At 39.3% G+C, this 20234-nt stretch overlaps 1 protein-coding gene across 2 annotated transcripts in view; it reads left to right on the top strand.

Annotated features, from left to right (window-relative positions):
* Positions 1-1282: 1282 nt before the first annotated feature.
* The window catches only part of lca5 (lebercilin LCA5), a 29478-nt gene continuing 10526 nt past the window's right edge, over positions 1283-20234 (top strand). For both annotated transcript variants that reach the window (XM_062981431.1, XM_003215695.4), the window contains exons 1-2: positions 1283-1439; positions 18117-18489. In XM_062981431.1, coding sequence (XP_062837501.1) covers positions 18294-18489 — 196 coding nt within the window. In that variant the 5' untranslated portion in view covers positions 1283-1439; positions 18117-18293. The remainder of the gene's footprint in view (positions 1440-18116; positions 18490-20234) is intronic.

A 20234-nucleotide genomic window follows, 5' to 3' on the forward strand; every position in this document is an offset into this window, starting at 1 on the left:
CCTGTTGCCACTTGGGCTCCTTTTCTCTCCCTTTGGCTTCTCCTTCCTTCGGAAGGAGAAGCCAAAAAATTGTAATTTTTTATGATTTATAATAGTCTTTTAGAGTTTATTAAAAAACTGTGAAACAGCGAATCCGCGAAAAGTGAACCGCGAAGTAGTGAGGGAACACTGTACACATTTTGATTTTCAAGGGTTGTCAGGTACATTATCCTCTTTTGTAAATTAGATTAGGAGCAATATGAAATTGAACCCACCTAATGCTGTTGAGAGTATATCTTTTGCAAATCTGTGTTGTCGAAGGCTTTCATAGCAAGAGTCACTGGGTTGCTGTGAGTTTTCCAGGCTGTATGGCCATGTTCTGGAAACATTCTCTCCTGACGTTTTGCCAGCATCTATGGCAGGCATCCTCAGAGGTTGTGAGGTCTATTGGGAACTAGGCAAGTGGGGTTTACTATATATATCTGTAGGAGGTCCAGGGTGGGAGAAAGAACTTTTGTCTGTTTGAGGCAAGTGTGAATGTTGCAATTGACCACCTTGAATAGCATTGAAGAGTGTTGTCGAAGGCTTTCATGGCCAGAATCACAAGGTTGTTGTGTGTTTTCTGGGCTGTATGGCCATGTTCCAGAAGTATTCTCTCCTGACATTTTGCCTGCATCTATGGCAGGCATCCTCAGAGGTTGAGAGGAAAATAACACAACAACCTGAAAAGCCTTGAAGCTTCAAGGCCTGCCTGGGGGAATCCTTTGTTGGGAAGTGTTAGCTGGCCCTGATTGATTCATGCAAATTTGTTTTGAAAAATCTCACTGGAGATGAAGTGGAGAATTTGGAGAAGAGGGCGAATCCTTCCCCCAAGAATGCCTCTCTACAATGTAGCATGGATGGAGTTTGGCCTCACTTAAATTGCCAAGGCTCGATCATAGGAGTTGTAGTTTGGTAGGGCACCAGCACTCTTTGACAGAGAAGGCTCAAGACCTTTTAATATTATATCTACCATGATTCTAGGGCACTGAGCCATTGCATTTAAAGGGATGTCAAACCGCATTATGAGAGAGACAAAAAAAGCTGTCATCTGTTTCCCTCCCCCTTCCCTCTCCCTCCCTCTCGGAATTCTCCCGTCAACCAATGGAAGGGCTCCCTTGCTCAGCCTAATGGCCCAATTGGCGGGCTCGCACGCCGCTCCTTTGCCCCGCCTATTCCGGCCGCCGCGCGCGTGCCGGCTGGGATTTCCGGCGGGGGTTTGAGCAGGGCAAGCAGCCAATGGGAGCGAGCCGGAGCGCCTCCTCCCCCTCCTTCCGCGCGCCCTCCCCCCTCCCCCGCGCGCGGCCCGCCCATTTCCTCCTCCCGCCCCGTTGCCTTGGCATCTGTTGTCAATATCTCTCGCGAGGCGGCGGCGAAGTCGAGGCGGCTTTAAACGGAGCCCGAGCAACCGTTTGGTTGAGGTACGCCAAGGCCTCTGGGGGTGGGGAGGAGGGGGAGGATTGCTTTGGGTGTAAGTAGTACGCTTCTCTGACGGAGAGGGGAGCTGCTCAGTGTATGGATCCATAACACCTGATACTGCAGTGGTTCTTCCTAGGTCCATGATTTTGTCTGTAGGGGACATTGGCAACCATCGATTACATCTGGTGACATAGGAATATATTTCCCCCTAATCCTCACCTTCGGATCGCTACCTCTGCTGGAATCCTGGGAATTATAGTTTCACAAGGCCTTTAGCCTTCTCTGCCAAAGAGTGTTGGTGACTCACCAAACAACAACTCTCAGCATCCCATGGCATTGGACCAGGACAGTTAAAATGATGTCAAATGGGGGACACCTGCCTGGACAGCAGTACATGTGAAAAAGATCTTAGGGCCCTTCCACACAGCCTGATATCTCAGAATATCAAGGCAGAAAATCCCAAAATATCTGCTTTGTACTGGGATATCAAAGTTAACACTGACACTATATCCCACTTCAAAGCAGATAATGTGGGATGTTATTCAACTGTGTGGAAAGGGCCTTGGAGTCCTTGTGGACAAGTTAACCATGAGCCAACAATGTGATGCGACGGCTTTAAAAGTCAATGGGATTTTGGCCTGCATAAATAGGAATATAGTATATCCAGGGAAGCCTCTATTCTCCCTTGGTCAGACCACACCTGGAATCATACTGTGCCCCATTCTAGGCACTGCAATTGAAGAGAAATATTGGCAAGCTAGGATGTGTCCAGAGGGCGACTAAAATGATCAAGGGTCTGGATAACAAGTCTTATGAGGAGCAGCTTAAAGAGCTGGGCATGTTTAGCCTGCAGAAAGAGAAGGCTGAGAGGATACATGATGCTGCTGCTGCTCAGTCGTTTAATCGTCTCCGACTTTGTGACCTCATGGACCAGTCCACGCCAGAGCTCCCTGTCGGCCGTCACCGCCCCCAGTTCCTTCAAGGTCAAGCCAGTCACTTCAAGGATATCATCCATCCATCTTGCCCATGGTTGGCCTCTCTTCCTTTTTCCTTCAATTTTCCCCAGCATCATGATCTTTCCCAAGCTTTCCTGCCTCCTCATGATGTGGATGATAGCCATGTATAAATATGTGAGGGGAAGTCATAGGAAGGAGGAAGCAAGCTTGTTTTCTGGTGCCCTGGAGACATGGAACAATGGCTTCAAACTACAGGCAAGGAGATTCCACCTGAACATCAGGAAGAACTTCCTCACTGTGAGAACTGTTCAGCAGTGGACCTCTCTGCCTCAGAGTGTGGTGGAGGCTCCTCCTTTGGAGGCTTTTAAACAGAGTTGGGATGGCCATTTGTTGGGGGTTCTTCAAATGAGATTTTCCTGCTTCTTGGAAGAATAGGGATGGCCCACGAGGTCTCTTCCAACTCTATGAGTCTATGAAACATACAGCTCAGGCATGGACAAACTTCGGCCTTCCAGGTGTTTTAGACTTCAACTCCCACAATTCTTAACAGCCGGTAGGCTTTTCGGAATTGTGGGAGTTGAAGTCCAAAACACCTGGAGGGCCAACGTTTGCCGTTGCCTGGTGTAGATGCACCCTTGGAAATTGTGAATTCAGGGCATCGCAAACACATGTGTGCCTTCAAGTCATTTCTGACCTCTGTGGACACGAAAGTGAACCTGTCAAGGTTTGCTTGGCAAGAACATTGGTGCATCTACATTGTACAATCAATGCCATTTGGCATTATCTTAACTGCTATGGCTCAATTTTGTGGAAGTGTGGCATTTGTAGTTTGGTGAAGCACCAGCACTCTTCAGCAGAAACTACTCAGAGATTCCGTATCACTGAGCTATGGCAGTATAAAGTGGTTTTAGACTGCATTTGCTACGTGGTGTAGATGTGCCATGACATAACGTAACTTGCCTAAGGTCTCCCAGTGTATTTCCATGGTCAAAATGGGGGTTTGAACACTGATTTCCAGAGTCATGATTCAACATTCACTGTCCCCTTAAAAATTATAATGGAGATGGGGGGAGAGGAAGCGGATCTTCCATTTTCCCCCAAAAATGTATACACCCCTAAACACCCCTTTTTTAGTGAGGTTTACAACTCTGTACATATTTCCAAAGGAAATTTGGTTTGTTAATTTGTTGCAAAAAAAGCATGTTCAGTGTTCCCTCATTACTTCGCGGTTCGCTTTTTGTAGATTTGCTGTTGTGCGGCTTTTCAATAAATTCTAAAAGAATATTATAAATCATAAAATTTACAATTTACAGCATAAGGAAGTAAGGAAGGAGAAGCTGAAGGGAAAGAAAAGGAGCCCAAGTGGCAACGAGAGGAGAAGGAGGCGATTTATCAACAAACGATTGGTTGATAAAGAATTAAAAGAGTGTATAACTACTAAAATAATGTATAAATATATAGTATCCCTACTTCCTGGATTTTCACTTATTGCAGGTGATTCTGGAACCTAACCCCCATGATAAGTGAGGGAACACTATATTCCTATTGCACCTGTAAAGATTTTCATGATAATGTGAGTTTTCCTATCAGTCATAGATTCGGTTTTCACTAATATTTTTGGTAGTCCTTATGGTGACTCAGTCTATTTGCATGTACAGAATAAAGAAACACATGGCATCTTATTTATTTCACTCATTAAATTTCCTCAGTTTTGTTGGAAGCTTTCCTCCTCTCCCCTTCCCACTTAGGCCGGATCTACACTGCCCTTTATCCCAGGATCTGATCTCAGATTATCTGGCAGTGTAGACTCATATAATCCTGTTCAAAGCAGATCCTGGGATATTGGGCCTGTCTGGAAGGGCCCTTAGGGACACAGCAGGCCTGTGAGACAGGTGAAGCTAGAGCAGGTATGGGCAAACTTTGGCCCTCCAGATGTTTTGGGCTTCAACTCCCAGAAATCCCAGCCAGTTTACCAGCTGTTAGGAATTGTGGGAGTTGAAGTTCAAAACACCTGGAGGGCCAATATTTGCCCATGCCTGAGCTAGAGTGTGAATTTCATAGCTAAGTGTGGGTTTGAATACGAATCTTCCAAGTCTTAGGCCAACTCTTGCACCACTATACCACCCTGTCTCTCTCAATCCTTAGGGCCAAATGTGTATTGTAATGTAATCTTTCATCAGCTAGAACTCTCTTAATCAGATTTTATATGAAGATAAATAGGAGGGAGTGTTCGATGTCTGGTTAATGTTTCCAGCTGTTAATCTCCATCAAGGTGGGCAATACTTTCTTGTTTTGTACTCAAAGCATATCTGAATTATGGAGACTTCATCACAGAGCTTTCTTGGTAAGAGTTTTCCACAAGTGGTTACCCACTACTGTCCTCTAAAACTAAGAGAATGTCACTTCTTCCAGGTAACCCATGGGCGTTTGAACCCTAGTGTCTCTTAGTTCTGGTCCAGCACTTAAAACTACCATAACACACTGACTACATACGTTTTTATTTATTTACAGTTTATTTACAGTATTTATATTCCGCCCTTCTCACCCTGAAGGGGACTCGGGGCGGATCACATTTCACATATAAGGCAAACATTCAATGCCTTAACATAGAACAAATACAAGACAAACACGGGGCTCCGAGCTGGCCTCGAACTCATGACCTCTTGGTCAGAGTGATTTGTTGCAGCTGGCTGCAGCTGGTTGCTCAACAGCCTGCGCCACAGCCCATCCCCGGTTTTTCTTAATACGATTGTACTCTCTTCATTTCTGTGTTTAATCTTGGATGTATTTCAGCTCTCCATTGAAGTGGCACAAGCTGTATCTCTTGAATGTTGTTTCTTTCCCCTCATATACACCTTTGTAATCCTTGTTTGCACATTTTTATGGAAACTCAAGATATCATGTTTTTGATTTTTAATGTCACTGTTCTGATGTAGCTGATGAAAAAAACACTTTGAACTTTGGTACTAATGGCATCCAATCTCTAATTTGCAAATGTTCATCACACAATGATAGCACAGTTTTAGGCACATTTAGTATATCCCCTGCCTTCTAGAGTGCTTACTCTCTAGGAATATGTTTTGGATTTACAGCTCAAATGTGTTAGTTTTCTAGTCACAGGAGGCTTGACAATTTTTATTATGCTGTGGACAGTTGTGTGTGTCTCTTCAGAAGCAATCATAACAATATGTTGACTTTTTGGCATTCTTTTTCTTTAATCGCCCTTCCATACCACTGTAGAACTAGTAAGTGAGAAAATTATAATTCCTAAGGCATAAGATCAGTAAAAAGCTTAAGGCAGTGGTCTTCAGGGATCAGACTTTACCTTCATTTTCACTGGGTGAACTGATGGATTAGGCATTGGAAAAACAATATGAAACTATTCCATCTTCCTTTTCCTTTTTTCTAATAAGAAAACAAAATATAAAAAGAAGTAGGAAATGAGAAATATCATATATCTTTCTCATCACTTGACAAAATCTATGGATGAGGTAAGTCCCCTCAGGTGGCCTGTGGATTTATGGTGACCTGATATATTTCATAGAGTTTTCTTAAGCAAATATTACTAGGAAGTTTTTTTTGCCATTTCCTTCCTTAGAAATATAGCCTACAACGCCTGGTATTCATTGATAGTCTACCATTCAAGTACTAACCCAAGATGACCAGCTTAGCCTGCGAGATCAGATAGTATCTGGTGCCTTTGGAGTATTTAGGTGACAGAGCAGAGCTACTGCACAATAAAAGCCTTCTCTTGAAGCCCCTGAAGTAAATAAGCACACTTGTTAAGGAGGATGTTCAGCTAAACACAATGGGGCCTACATCTAGTAAACCTGTGGGGTTTCATTGTGAATGTGTATACAGTGTTCCCTCACTTATTGCAGGGGTTAGGTTCCAGGACCACCCGCAATAAGTGAAAATCTGGGAAGTAGGGACACTATATTTATTTTAATATTTATACATTATTTGAGTAGTTATACACTATTTTAAGTCTTTATCAACCAATCATGTGTTGATAAATTGCCGCCTCCTCCTGTTGCCGCTTGGGTTCCTTTTCTCTCCCTTTGGCTTCTCCTTCCTCCCTTTCTTAAGCTGTAAATTGTAATTTTTTATGATTTATAATAGTCTTTTAGAGTTTATTGAAAAAACGTGAAACAGCAAATCCTCGAAAAGTGAACTGTGAAGTAGTGAGGGACCACTGTATTTTGATATTACTACTATATTTCATTTCCTGAATGAAATCAGTTCCCTGTTCTCTTAGTTATGATGCTGTGTGCTTTGCTGATTTTAATAAATTAGCAACTTCCCTGTTAATATGTTATCTCGCAAGGCATTGAGAAATAGGTGTACCCCATGTACATACGATATGTAGCAATTTGTCATCATCTGAAATAGCTTGTATAAAAGGCATCAAAATGGGATAAGATCAATTAAAGTCTTTCCACATTTAGAAGTGTAAATTTTGCAGCTTTGATTGTTTGGGGATTTGATTAATATTTCATTATTTGTTTTAATTTTATTTTTTATTTGTTATATGTTCTAATTATGTAACTTTGAATTCTTGTTTATACTGGGTTTGGTCCCTATGCAAGCTTCCCCAAATCTCTTCTGAGAGATGGAGGTGGGTTATAAGAATAAAGTTATTTATATGATGAACTTTTGGTTAAGTGTGGAAAAAGCATGAAAAAAAACCCCATCCCCTCCATTACATCATCTATATAGGTCTTCTGAGGTAAAGTGAAGTAGTTATAATGTTGGTAGGGGCCACTTCCCAAGAAAGTATGGGAATGACACATATCTTTATGGTTGTAATATTTAGTCAATTCACAAATTTAATTAAAGCCTGAAATACACGTGATTAAAAGCAGCATATTTTTTTTAATGGCTGCATTAAGACTGCAAACTTGAACATACGGCATTTACTAGGAAGTAAGACTCATTGAATATAGTGTCAGGTTGCTGCCCTGGTGCCTCCCAGGCCTCCACTCTCATTTCATTTTTAATGCTGATTTGGATATTATTTATCTTTAAAAAGAACAATTAAATCATCCAAATTTTAAATGTGACAGTGTATTTCTGCTGCTGCCGAAAAATAAATCTCTAAGCCTCATTTTAAAAAGGGCAAGAATCAGCCAAAATGGTAGCTAAAAATGGCATTTCATTACTTTCAGCTGCTGAAACATGATGTTGCAGCCTGCCAAGGGAACTATCTTATCACTTAATTACTCCTTTTGTTGTCCTAGACAAAAAGTGGGTAACATATTAACAGGAACAAGCTATTCTCCAATTTTTATTAACCAGCATTGAGTGGGTTTTTTTTCCTACCATTCAGAGGTATGGAATCTTTCTGCTTTTGTCTCTTTCATATGCCATTGAAACAATGTCATCATTTCACTGCCATTTGTACCTCTTTGAAATAATGTCACTATTTTAGCATTGGACTGGGCAAAATAATTTCCATTGTCAATACACAAATAAATGGTTTCCAATTCTTTCTAGTTCTCAAACTGTTGAATCATGTTGAGTCTGCATTGAAGTGAATTAATTTTGAATTGGAGTATCAATGTCAGAATTGCAATGTTACACTGTCGAACCTAAAATAGAAGGTTGCACTGATTTTTAACATGAAGAAGAGAAGGAAAAAAAACACTTTCTAGCAGCCCCTTTCAAGTCTGATTGTTATTTTCTTTTGTGGATATCAGTCCACTTTTTCAGATGAATTATGGAATATTAAAATCTTAGCATATTTCTAATGTAAGAATGGGATAGAACGTAATAGGGCACAGAAGGGTTTTTAAGAGGACCTTTCTTCTAACCTGTTGTGGCTGAGATATTAGATATAGGCTGTAATCCTATGCAAATTGATTATTCAGTCTCACTGAATGTAGTTGGATTTATTTGGGGTGAGGACATAAATCTTCAAGTGGTCATCTTTTGCATGTGGTGATGCAGAATGCATCCACACTGTAGAATTAATGCTGTTTGACACAACTTTAACTGTCATGGCTCAGTGTTATCGAATCCTAAGAGCTGTAGTTTTGTAAGGCCTTTAGCCTTCTCTGCCAAAGAGTGCTGGTGTCTCGCCAAACTACAAATCCCAAGATTCCATGGTATTGAGCAGTGGCAATTAAAATGGTGTCAAACAGCATTAATTCTATAGTGTAGATCTACCCGTTTTCCTGAATAAAAAGTCTGTGCTCTATAGATGTGAAATATTTTGGAAAACCAGGAACCTCCATAGCCTTTTGGAAGCATGACCCTTTTTGGAGATTAACTGACATTCACATTATTTGTAATAATCATAACCTTTTTGGAAAGGCATGACCTTCCTGAGAAGAGTTAAAACTCGCTTGAGTCAATCTTCTCCTTAGTGGTAAATAATATCCACTAGTATTCATGCAAAGCCATGTAGGTTTCTCAGTTGAACTGTTAGGAACAGAGATATACCAGTGCACAAAATATATAGCAGATCTTCAGAAGTGTTATTTCAGTTGCCCAAAAAACTCTACTGTACTATAAAACATATTGCTTTTAAATCATGCTCTCAAGAGACCAAAAATAAGTAATCTTTGTCAAAAAAATAAGTAATCTTTGCCTCCCTCCTCTTAATCAAGGGAATGTTTTGAAAAGAGAAAGACACCCTAGCAAGTCAGGAAGAAAAATATATATTCATTAATCTTATGAAATCATTTTCCCCTGAAATATTTGTTAAATTCTCCTACAGATATATAGGCAAGCTTTTGCCATCTCTATGTACCTTATATGTGTATTTATCTATATACATTATTTTTATATATGACTTTACCCTCATATGTTTGCTAGTCTCTGCAAATATCTATATAAAGAGAGAGGTCTGGATAGATATGAATATATTTTTACCTACCTACATATAGGGCTTGGAAATATTACAGGGGGGAAATGAACACACAAATATATATAGACATGTCTAGATATGTCAGGACCCAGGCTGCAGAGCACCAATAACCATACACAGAGGCCAGAATCTATCTAATATCTTTATTGTAGGAGTATATAAAGTTAATAAAAACAAGTGTAGAAAATAGTCCAGAAGTAGACCTTTCAGGAAAGGTCAAAATTAGTCCAAAGAAACAATGTCCAATATGAAATATTAAGGTCCAAAGTTGTAATCCAGTAACCGAAACACTCACTTTGCCAAGCAAAGTGAGGGGAGATGACAAGGTCCTTTAGTCCATGAAACTTAAGCAAGGCTAGGAAGTAAACTTGATTCTTGGAACACTAGGCTTAATTCAAGGCAACAAGAAACGAGGAGCAAGAACAGGATCCGTGGTAAATTCGTGGCGAGGTCCGGGAAGCAAGGCAAGGCTGGAAACGGGAACAAAGGGCTTGGACGCGGGAGTAGCGTAGTCCACACACAACCTACTCCCGAAGCTGACGAATTGACTCCGCAAGATTCCTACGTGGGCAAAACACCTAAATAGGGTCTCGTTTTCCCGCCAAAGAACAATTCTCTGGGGAACCAGAACCGAAAGCCCTTCTCTGTGTCCAGATGCATGACTCCCTAAAGTTTCCCATGGGAAGCAGGCTTAATCAGCTGAATGCCTGGCAGCAATCCTAGCGCTCCTGCGAGACGCCTCCTGAGCGCCTTTCTGTTGTTTATAATAATCACGGCGAGAAAATGGGGGAGATTTCGGCTCAAGGCTTGTTTGGCAGACTTCTGGAAGGCAAATCTGCAGGTGCAAGGGCTCCAATTCTGGCTGAAAAAGCTCCAATTCTGGCTGAAACGGTGGGAAACCTAAGTTTTCCTCTTCATCTGTCACAACAGTGCTAGGAACGGGACTACATGGCCCATGAGTCATCACAAGATAGAAGGGCTTGCAAATATTGTAGGGGAAATGCACACACACACACATAGAGGAGATTTGCAAACGTTTCAGGAGGAAATGCATATGTGAAATTAGTATCTATAATTATAGATCAATATCTAGCTCTGTTTATATAAGCATTGAATGTTTGCCTGTTACTATGTTGGAAGCCGGCCTGGTTCCCCATGGGGAGATAGGATGGGATCCAAATGAAGCTGTTATTATTATTAGGTTATTTTTGATACCATATTGTTTTTGCTGCCCCTACTTTTCCACTTATAGAGCTAGTTTATTGTTTTTCTTTGAAATACGGTAAATATTCAAAAACATCTAACCTACTGATGCATCAATTAATGAAATTTTATTGGCTTATACTTGAGTCAATAAGTTATTCCAGTTTTTTGTGGTAAGATTAGGTGCCTCAGCTTATATTCGGGTCGGCTTATACTCGAGTATATACGGTAGTTGATTTACTTACAAACTTTGTGTATTCAGCATACAGGTACATTTCTTATTAGTTGAGAGTTTAAACAGTAAGTTCTCTAAGCATTCTGTTTCAGTCTCTTCTCCGTTGCATACAGACTAACACTCAGTGCAGCATATTGACAACTAACAACTGCATAAACTGTTCCGACATCTAAACTGGAGTCTCAGTCTGAATAGTCCCCGATCTGGTCACATGGTCTGCAGTCCCTCCCACAACCCTAAACACCACAGAGTTGAGGGAAAACTGCATTACTAAATCATATACATACAATGTAGTAAGCAATCACAATTACTGCATATACATAACAACTAGTATAGGAGGCTTGTAGAAGGTTGCTATTTCCAACAAGCTAGTGATATTAGCTATATAGCACCAAAAATAGCCATTCATGGCTTACAGTAACCATGTTGTCTTACTGTTAGTGCCGTAGATTTGATTTCTGTCTGTGTCTATTACTTGCATATAAGTCTGTAAATGACTGGAATTTTGAACAATGCTGATGAAAGTGCCAAGGAAATGTAGATAACCTTGAGGATTTAACTCTTGTGTGCTGAAATTAAAACGACTTCATAATTAAATGAAAGTGTGCCATGATAGTTAAAGGCAATGGACCAAGAAGTTTTTTAATTATAAAAGTCCTTATACTTGCTGAAGTAACTCAAATTTCAAAGCAATTCATTAGCCTCTAAAATGAACAGTGCTTCTTTAGGCTGATGAAATTAGTTTACAAGTTGGCAGGGCACCAAACTGGGTAAAATCTTCCACACTATGTACTTGATTTCATTTAGAAAAATGCATTCTTAATTTATAAATCTTCTAAGTATTTGAAAAGATTCTTAAGAGGTCCTTAAATTTATTGAGCATTTAGACCAACAGATTTACTTTATAATGCCACAATAATTTAACAATAAAATACCATATATTTTGTAGTCTGCTGGTGTTCTCTTCCTAAATGTTTTTTTGTTAAGCTTTGGAACTAGAATAGTATTTTGCCAAAATATTGATTAGTGAACCTTCTTTCAAATAATGTTTGTCCTTCCAATAATTTGTAAAGACTTAGAAACCTTTACCCCTTTAGGATAGGTAGGTATTGTATTTCTTTGATTCTAAGATTCCATCGATTATAAGAAGCACACTAATTTCAGTACCCACAATAGGAAAAAGACTCTCTCTCTCTCTCTCTCTCTCTCTCCCTCCCTCCCTCCCTCCCTCCCTCCCTCCCTCCCTCTCTCTCTCTCTCTCTCTCTCTCTCTCTCTCTGTATATACAGTAGAGTCTCACTAATCCAAGCCTTGCTTATCCAAGCCTCTGGATTATCCAAGCCATTTTTGTAGTCAATGTTTTCAATACATCGTGATATTTTGGTGCTAAATTCATAAATACAGTAATTACAACATAACATTACTGTGTATTGAACTACCTTTTCTGTCAAATTTGTTGTATAACATGATGTTTTGGTGCTTAATATGTAAAATCATAACCTAATTTGATGTTTAATAGGCTTTTCCTTAATCCCTCCTTATTATCCAAGATATTCACTTATCCAAGCTTCTGCTGGCCCGTTTAGCTTGGATAAGTGAGACTCTACTGTGTATGTATATGTGTGTGTGTGTGTGTGTATGTATATATATATATATATATATATATATATATATATATATATATATATATATATATAGCTAGCATCCACAGTTTTAAGATGCACCTCATTTTTAAAGATGTTTATATGGGTGAAAAGTGTGTCTTAGAATTGAAGAAATACAATACTTTACCAATGCGGTATATTACAAAATGTAAAGATCACAGAACACAATCAAAACAGAAGATACTAGAATTAAGCAATCTACTAAAACTGTGTGTGTGTGTGTGTGCTATTGTACACAAAAGCTATTGGATAATCATACATGGAAAGGAGAAAAATACTTGTGTATGTTATGGCTGTTTATCTGCTTGTAAGATGTGAAAAGAATTATCAAAAAGGGGAGATTTTATGTAATGTTGAGTCCCCTTTATAATGGACCAAAGGTAATGTTTTAAAATAGAAGCTATCATGGCAGCCAACATAGAATGACATTCTCGATCATATTGGAAAATATGTATGGGTATTTTGTATAAGTTTGAGAAATCTTTCCTCAGTCACAAATGGAGGTTTTATTTTACTCACCCTTCTGAATTGTATTCTTTTTCAGTAAAGTCCTATGGTGCATTAATTGGTTTCAGTGAAATTTACATCTGAATAAATGTGGATTGGATTGCATGCTTAATTGTTTATATTTATGGTTGAATGTGAAAATGTAGAAAAGTGATTATGTAGAAAAGGGATTAATAAATATAAATATAGTATAAATTAATTTAATGTGCTGTATATTTAAATTTCTTAAATACATTTCCTGGCCATTTATATAATATTCTTCAAGTTGCTTTTGAAAAGTCAGTAAATTCATCATAAATCTCATCTTTTATCACCGGAAGTGAGGAAAATATCTATAAATAATAAAGGAGAACATCTGTAGCAACCATAATTCCTTGGGAAATTCTGCTAGACATGTCAAAGTTTGACAGAGCGCTCTTGGTTAAAGTACAGATTGCAGAGGTAAATTTCTTGAGGATAGTTTGAACAGGGGACCCCCCTCCCCCACGAGCAAAAGGGGGAAGCAAAATCACATCAAGAAACCATGGTAGATGCCATTATTTGGCAGTATTTTGGGTTGCCATGCAAGTGACCAATTTCAAGTTGATATTCCAAAGCATGGAGACCCTGCAAGCACAAAAGTAGTTGAGAGGTTCCATAATTCATTGGGGGAAAATTTAAGAGGCAGGAAAAGGAGAAAAATCTCTGAGGCTCTGCTTCTAAGGTTCTCATGCAGGAATAAATAGAATGAATGCAGTTTGACACCACATTGTCTGCCTTAGACAATGTGGTGGAATCCGGAATGCTATGGAATCCGGAATTTATAGTTTCATGAGATACCAAAGACCTTGTGAAACCACAACTGCCATGATGTTATAGTGCTGAGCCATAACAGTTAAACTGGAGTCAAACAGCATTAATTTGTGTCATCAGATGCCATAAAAATGACCACTTGTATCCACTTGGAATAATTCTAACTAAATTGATTGAGATCGGATAATCAGTATATACAGTGGAACCTCAACTTAAGAGCAACCCAACTTAACAGTGTTTTGAGTTAAGTGCTGTCTCTCAGTCTTGGGTTTGCTTTGATATACAAGTAAGCATTCTGCGTTAAGAGCTAGGGCCAGAGGGAGCATGAGAGTACAAGGCTTTGGGGCTTCAAGGGAGCAGCCTGTGTGCTTCATGTTCTTGTCTGCTTTGGGAGATTGCTGTCTGCTTTGCTCTTGTCCACTTTGGGGAACTTTGGGTTAGTTGATTTTGTGTTTTTATTCCTGGTATGTTTGGCTTCATAAAGAGAGAGAGGGACAGAGAGCAAGAAAGGGAGGGAGGCTGGAATGAGTACAGTATGAAAAAATGATGCTTCTGCCTCTTCACTTTGTGCCTCCTTGCCATAGCTGTGTGCTTCTACCCATTGTGCCACAACTCCGTGATTCTACCATTTTGAAGCTGAGCTTTCTGGGGGTTTTTTGGTTCCATGTGAATGTATATTTATACACTGTTTGTTATTTATAAAGTACATTTTCTTATTTAAAAACACGTAATAAAAATGAGGTGGGTTTGGGGGCTGGAACAAATTAATAGCATTTCAGTGGGAAATTTGCTTTGAGATAAGAGTGATTTGGGTTAAGAGAACTCAGCCACAGCACAAATTAAACTCTTAATTCAACGTATCACTGTACCTAGGGTTAGAGGTTTTAAAGAACATCAAGTAAATGTAAGAACTCTCTTTAAAATGCTACTGTACTGGATTGGATTCCAGGGGTAGAAAAGTGTGGGGGAAAGAGACCCCATAAGCTCATTTTTGGCTAATAGCTACAGTAACATGAAATATAGTTCTGCCACAAAATATGTGTAATCTCTTTGAGTTTCATGTACATCTTAATTTCCCATGCTTTTTATCTGTTGAAAATGTTCTGTTGTCTACATTTTCCCTTCTACAAAAAGTGTCCAGCTTTTGAAATAAGAATTCCATCAAAAAGATAGACCCTGATATAATCATGCCTGGAGTAGTTCCAGAAACTTCATTGTGGTTCTACTGTAGCCATTTGAAATTAAAAAGGACTTGGACTACAGGCAGAATGAGTGGGAGTGCAATCACCTCCTGTAAGGTTCGATGTACATTTGACGTGAGATGGCACATATCCCTGAAAGTGAATGGAGCAATAGTACTTCGCCATCAGGAGTGTAAACCCTATAATGCTGAGGTGAAAAGTGGTAAATTAGGGTAAATGACAAAGGAATAAATAACTGATATCCAAAAGGAGTAAAGACATGTGAGGGAAATGCTCTTTTTACTGATTTAGCGAGGAAACATATTCAGCAATATTAGCTATGCAGCAAAATACAACAAAATGAAAAATCTACCTCCAAAGCATAAAATACATTATTCAGGTTTTCAATGTTTCACCAGCTTCTTCATCAGGCAAAAATGTTAAAAATCATATAGGAGGAAAAAAGTAAAGTCTCATATTTCCAGAAAAAATGGAAATCAAAGATACAGAATGGGGGACGCCTGGCTTGACAGCAGTGTGTGCGAAAAAGACCTTGGAGTCCTCGTGGACAACAAGTTAAACATGAGCCAACAATGTGATGCGGCTGCTAAAAAAGCCAATGGGATTCTGGCCTGCATCAATAGGGGAATAGCGTCTAGATCCAGGGAAGTTATGCTCCCCCTCTATTCTGCCTTGGTCAGACCACACCTGGAATACTGTGTCCAATTTTGGGCACCACAGTTGAAGGGAGATGTTGACAAGCTGGAAAGCGTCCAGAGGAGGGCGACTAAAATGATTAAGGATCTGGAGAACAAGCCCTATGAGGAGCGGCTTAAAGAGCTGGGCATGTTTAGCCTGCAGAAGAGAAGGCTGAGAGGAGACATGATAGCCATGTACAAATATGTGAAGGGAAGTCATAGGGAAGAGGGAGCAAGCTTGTTTTCTGCTGCCCTGCAGACTAGGACACGGAACAATGGCTTCAAACTACAGGAAAGGAGATTCCACCTGAACATCAGGAAGAACTTCCTGACTGTGAGAGCTGTTCGACAGTGGAACTCTCTCCCCGGGGCCGTGGTGGAGGCTCCTTCCTTGGAGGCTTTTAAGCAGAGGCTGGATGGCCATCTGTCGGGGGTGCTTTGAATGCGATTTCCTGCTTCTTAGCAGGGGGTTGGACTAGATGGCCCATGTGGTCTCTTCCAACTCTACTATTCTATGATTCTATGATTCTATATGCCTACGTTCTGTCTGAAATGTTACTTCATTGGCAGTTAAGAAGTTATTGAGAGATTTAAATGCAGACAGAAGCCTCTTCCCTTCTTGGCCATGAAAGGACTAGGGATTTAGACTAAGACATTGGAGTCTAGGGTTCAAATTCGCACTCAGTTGTAGAAACTCATTGGGAAATCTTTGGGAAATCACTCTCTCAGCCTTGGAGGAAAGCAAAAGTAATAATCATCATCATTATCTTTTTTTAGTAAACCCACTCTGAAAAATATCTTGCCAAGAAAACCCTGGCATAGGTTTGTTTCAGGATTACCAGAAGTCAAAAACACCTTGTATGCACACGATAGCAACATACATTTTCAATTCCGTTATCAACAGAAAAGTTACTTCTCCAGAGATCCTGCTGCCTCTGACCTGTGCGAACCAAATTGCTCTTTACTTAGGCAGAGAAAATTGAATTCTCGAGGAGTCTTTAAAATGAATTGATGAAATCTGTTTCTTTGGAAGACTCCCTGAAATTTTGAATAAAGGTGAATTTTAGACAACCCCTTAAAATCCTTTACATGCTGGGTTAACTTTCCTCTTGAAGAAAACCAATCCCTCTGTGGCTTGGGAAAGCTGTGTGATGTCTTCCAAATATTTTGAAGAGCAACTCATGTCAGCTTGCTAGTATCACCTGGCAGTTAAAATTAAAAACATAGTCTACTTCTTCTTTGAGGTGTTTCATTCAGATGACAATGGGAGAATACAGCAAAGGCAGAAGTACCATAACATTACATTCAGAATATAGAATAACATAGACAACTGCCTTTAGCTTACTATAAAATCAGTTCTATCTCTCTTTACTGGACTGATACTCTTTTTCCAAGATTTCCCATAGGAGCCTACCTGGAAAACACACTATTATACACTGAATTCATAATTGACAATAATTGCTACAAGATGAAATGTTATCTGTTACCTTAGATGGCTGTTTGAAAGGATTAGATGAACTTAAGCAAGGGCATATCCAGTGACATCTGTTCTCTATAATAGATATGTGAAGCCTGGATATTCCAAGGAGTTTAGGCTGGGAATAAATGGGATATGACCATGCTTTTCATGCCGTGTTGTTGGACATTTTGATTAAAGAAAATATTTGGTTTCTGTTCTCCTTAATCTTATCCAAACAATAAGACATGTTATTTGGTTTTAGAGTTCTCAGTATGCTAAAAATATTAAACAAAATATTATGCTGACACAATATTAAATATTATCTTATTTGAAGCTTGGGTGCCTCACTTTTTTGAAATTAAAGTAACACAATTTTTATAATACAATGCTTGGTGTATATATGAGTTTATGCATTTGTGTTATTGTTGCAATGAAATCAGATCCCCCCCCCCCCCCCCCAAAAAAAATAAGGTGTCTGTGAACTGGAAACCACCCTGAGCCACCGTTATCAGTTGCTCTGTTCAGGTCTTGCAATCTCAAGGCCATGGCTTCCTTTATTGAATCGATTCATCTGTGATATGGTCCTCTTTTCCTGTTGCCATCCACTTTAATAAGCATTTTGTTTTTGTGTTACGTCATTTTGTCTCATGATACATCAAAACTACAACAGTTTCAGCTTAATCAGTTTGCTTTGTACTGGAAAGCAAACCGATTAAGTTTGATTTGTACTAGAAGCCATTTATTTGTCCTTATTGTAGTCCATGATATCTATAGAATTCTCCTTCAGCATCACATTTCAAATATTTTCTTTAGCTATTTTTTTATTTTTCTTGTAGTGTACATAACAAATACCATACATTATTGTGATTCATTTTTTCAGTGATGCAATGTCCACTGTTTTTCTTTGTGTTCCTAATAATACCCAAAACATGCATATTTGACTGCAGCTTTTAATGAATTGCACATCGCTGATGTATACATGTGGGCCTGTTTAAGCAGAGTCTTATTTAAACATCAGATGCCAGATTAATTAGGCACCATATTCTTTTAACAATGCTTTTGAAATTTTATAGTTATAGTGAAAAACTAAGCCCATTTTCTTCTCTGAATTTAGATAGAAACAACTATTCTGAATGACAGCTGCAGATTGCCAAAGTGAAACCAGCAATTCTTCTGAATGTGAGTGATGAATTGTTAAGCAGCCTGCAGTTCTACTTGGAACTGCACAAATCATCTCCAGAAAAAATGAATATTCCTTGAGGAACAGCATTCAACATTATTTTTATTGACAATGGGAGAGAGAGGAAGAAGTCTGGACACTGGACATGATCAGAAACCAGACAGTGATAAAAGCAGTGATTCGTATTATTCTGATGACGATTCATCTTGTGCCTCTGATCACTCGCCAGTTATTAGCACTCGGTCTACAAACACTGGAGAAAAAAGCAGTAAAGCAGAAAACTTGAAAAGCCTTGCACATTACCAAGGTAAGTGGCTGATACAACTTAATTATAAACCTAGTACAGAAAGGTAGAGTCAGTTCACTGAAACTATACCTACACTGAACTACAATTCATTATAATGCCTAAAATCTAGGCATTGCTTTAAAATAAGTCAAAATATTAATTTACTCGGGTGTCAGGACCCAGGCTGCAGAGCACCAATAACCATGCGCAGAGACCAGAATCTATCTAATATCTTTATTAAAGAAATATATAAAGTCAATAAAAACAAGTGAAGAGTATAGTTCAGAAGCAGACCTTTCAGGAAAGGCCAAATATAGTCCAGGAAAATATTGTCCAATATAAGATATTAGAGTTCAAAGTTATAATCCACTTGACCGAAACACACACTATTTGCCAAGCAATAGTGTGGGGAACTGTCCAAAGTCTTTCGAGGCTTAAGGTAAATCCGAAGGAAACTGGAAAACAAGGCTTGAAACTAGGAAGCAAGGTCCGTGGTAAAACGCAAGGCAAGGCAAGACTTGAAACTTGGCAAGATCAAAACTTGAAACAAGGCAAACATGAAACATGAACTGAGTCCATAGAAGTCCGTGAAACAAGGCAAGGCTGGAAACTTGATCCGGGAAACAGGGAACTGGGGTACGAAGTCTACACACGATCTCTCTCCTCAAGCTGACCAAATTGACTCCGCAAGGTTCCCCTTGCGGCAAAACCCCTATATAGGGTCTTGTTTTCCCGCCAGTAGAACACTTTCCCTGGAGAACAAGAAGTGAAACCCAAACTGTGTCCAGATGCATGACTCCTTAGAATTTCCCAAGGGAAGCAGACCTAATCAGCTAATTGTCTGGCAGCGATTCTGAGGCTCCGGCGATTAGCCTCCCTCGCCCCTCTATCTCTATTATAATTGTCCTTTCGGGAAAACGGGGGAGAATTCTGCCCAAGGCTTGTTTGGTTAACTTCCTGAGGACAAACATCCTCTAGGTGGCGAGGCTCCGATTCAAGCTGAACCGGTGGAAATCCCAAATTTTCCTCCTCATCTGCCACAATAGCACTAGGAACGGGACTACAAGGCCCATGAGACATCACATCAGGCAAGGAAATATTTCTCATTTCCATACAAATTTTTATTTGCCATACAAAATGCAGGAATCCTACTTTGGGTGTGAAATACTCTAGTTAACAATATATAAATTTATAGTTTGTACTCTTTTTGCATTAAAACAATTGTAGCAATTGGTATTATGTAAGAACTACTGTTATTTCTGAACCTATAGCTAATACTGCATTGAAATAAAATGCTTGAAATCATATACACATTTTAATCAGCTCTCTTTTGGCAAGACTAACCATAACCAGTCAGTTTTAGTCTATGAATTTAAACTAACATTTTATTGTTACAAATTATTTTAATGTGTTTTGATCTTATGACGCTCTATTAATATGTGTTTTAATAGCCTTATATTTTTATCTATATATTTTAACTGTGTTGTAGTTTGACTCAAGCCTTGCGGAGTGGCGCATAATACATAAACCATTATTGTTGTTGTTATCATCATCATCATCGTGTGATAAAGAGGGAGCAGAAATTTGATAAAATATCATCTGGGGGTGGGAAAGACCCATCAGTTCCTATCCCCTTTGCTCTTTTTGTGATCTTGTCTCTTCTCGTCTTTTCCCTCCCACATAATTTCTAATAGCCTCATTGGTGTGTGGGGGAGAGAGATGGATCCAATATAGTTAATGTTAATTTTTCTTGTGTGGAAGGTTTC

The sequence above is a fragment of the Anolis carolinensis genome, chromosome 1 (genome assembly GCF_035594765.1).
Source record: "Anolis carolinensis isolate JA03-04 chromosome 1, rAnoCar3.1.pri, whole genome shotgun sequence".
In the NCBI taxonomy this organism is placed as follows: Eukaryota; Metazoa; Chordata; class Lepidosauria; order Squamata; family Dactyloidae; genus Anolis; species Anolis carolinensis.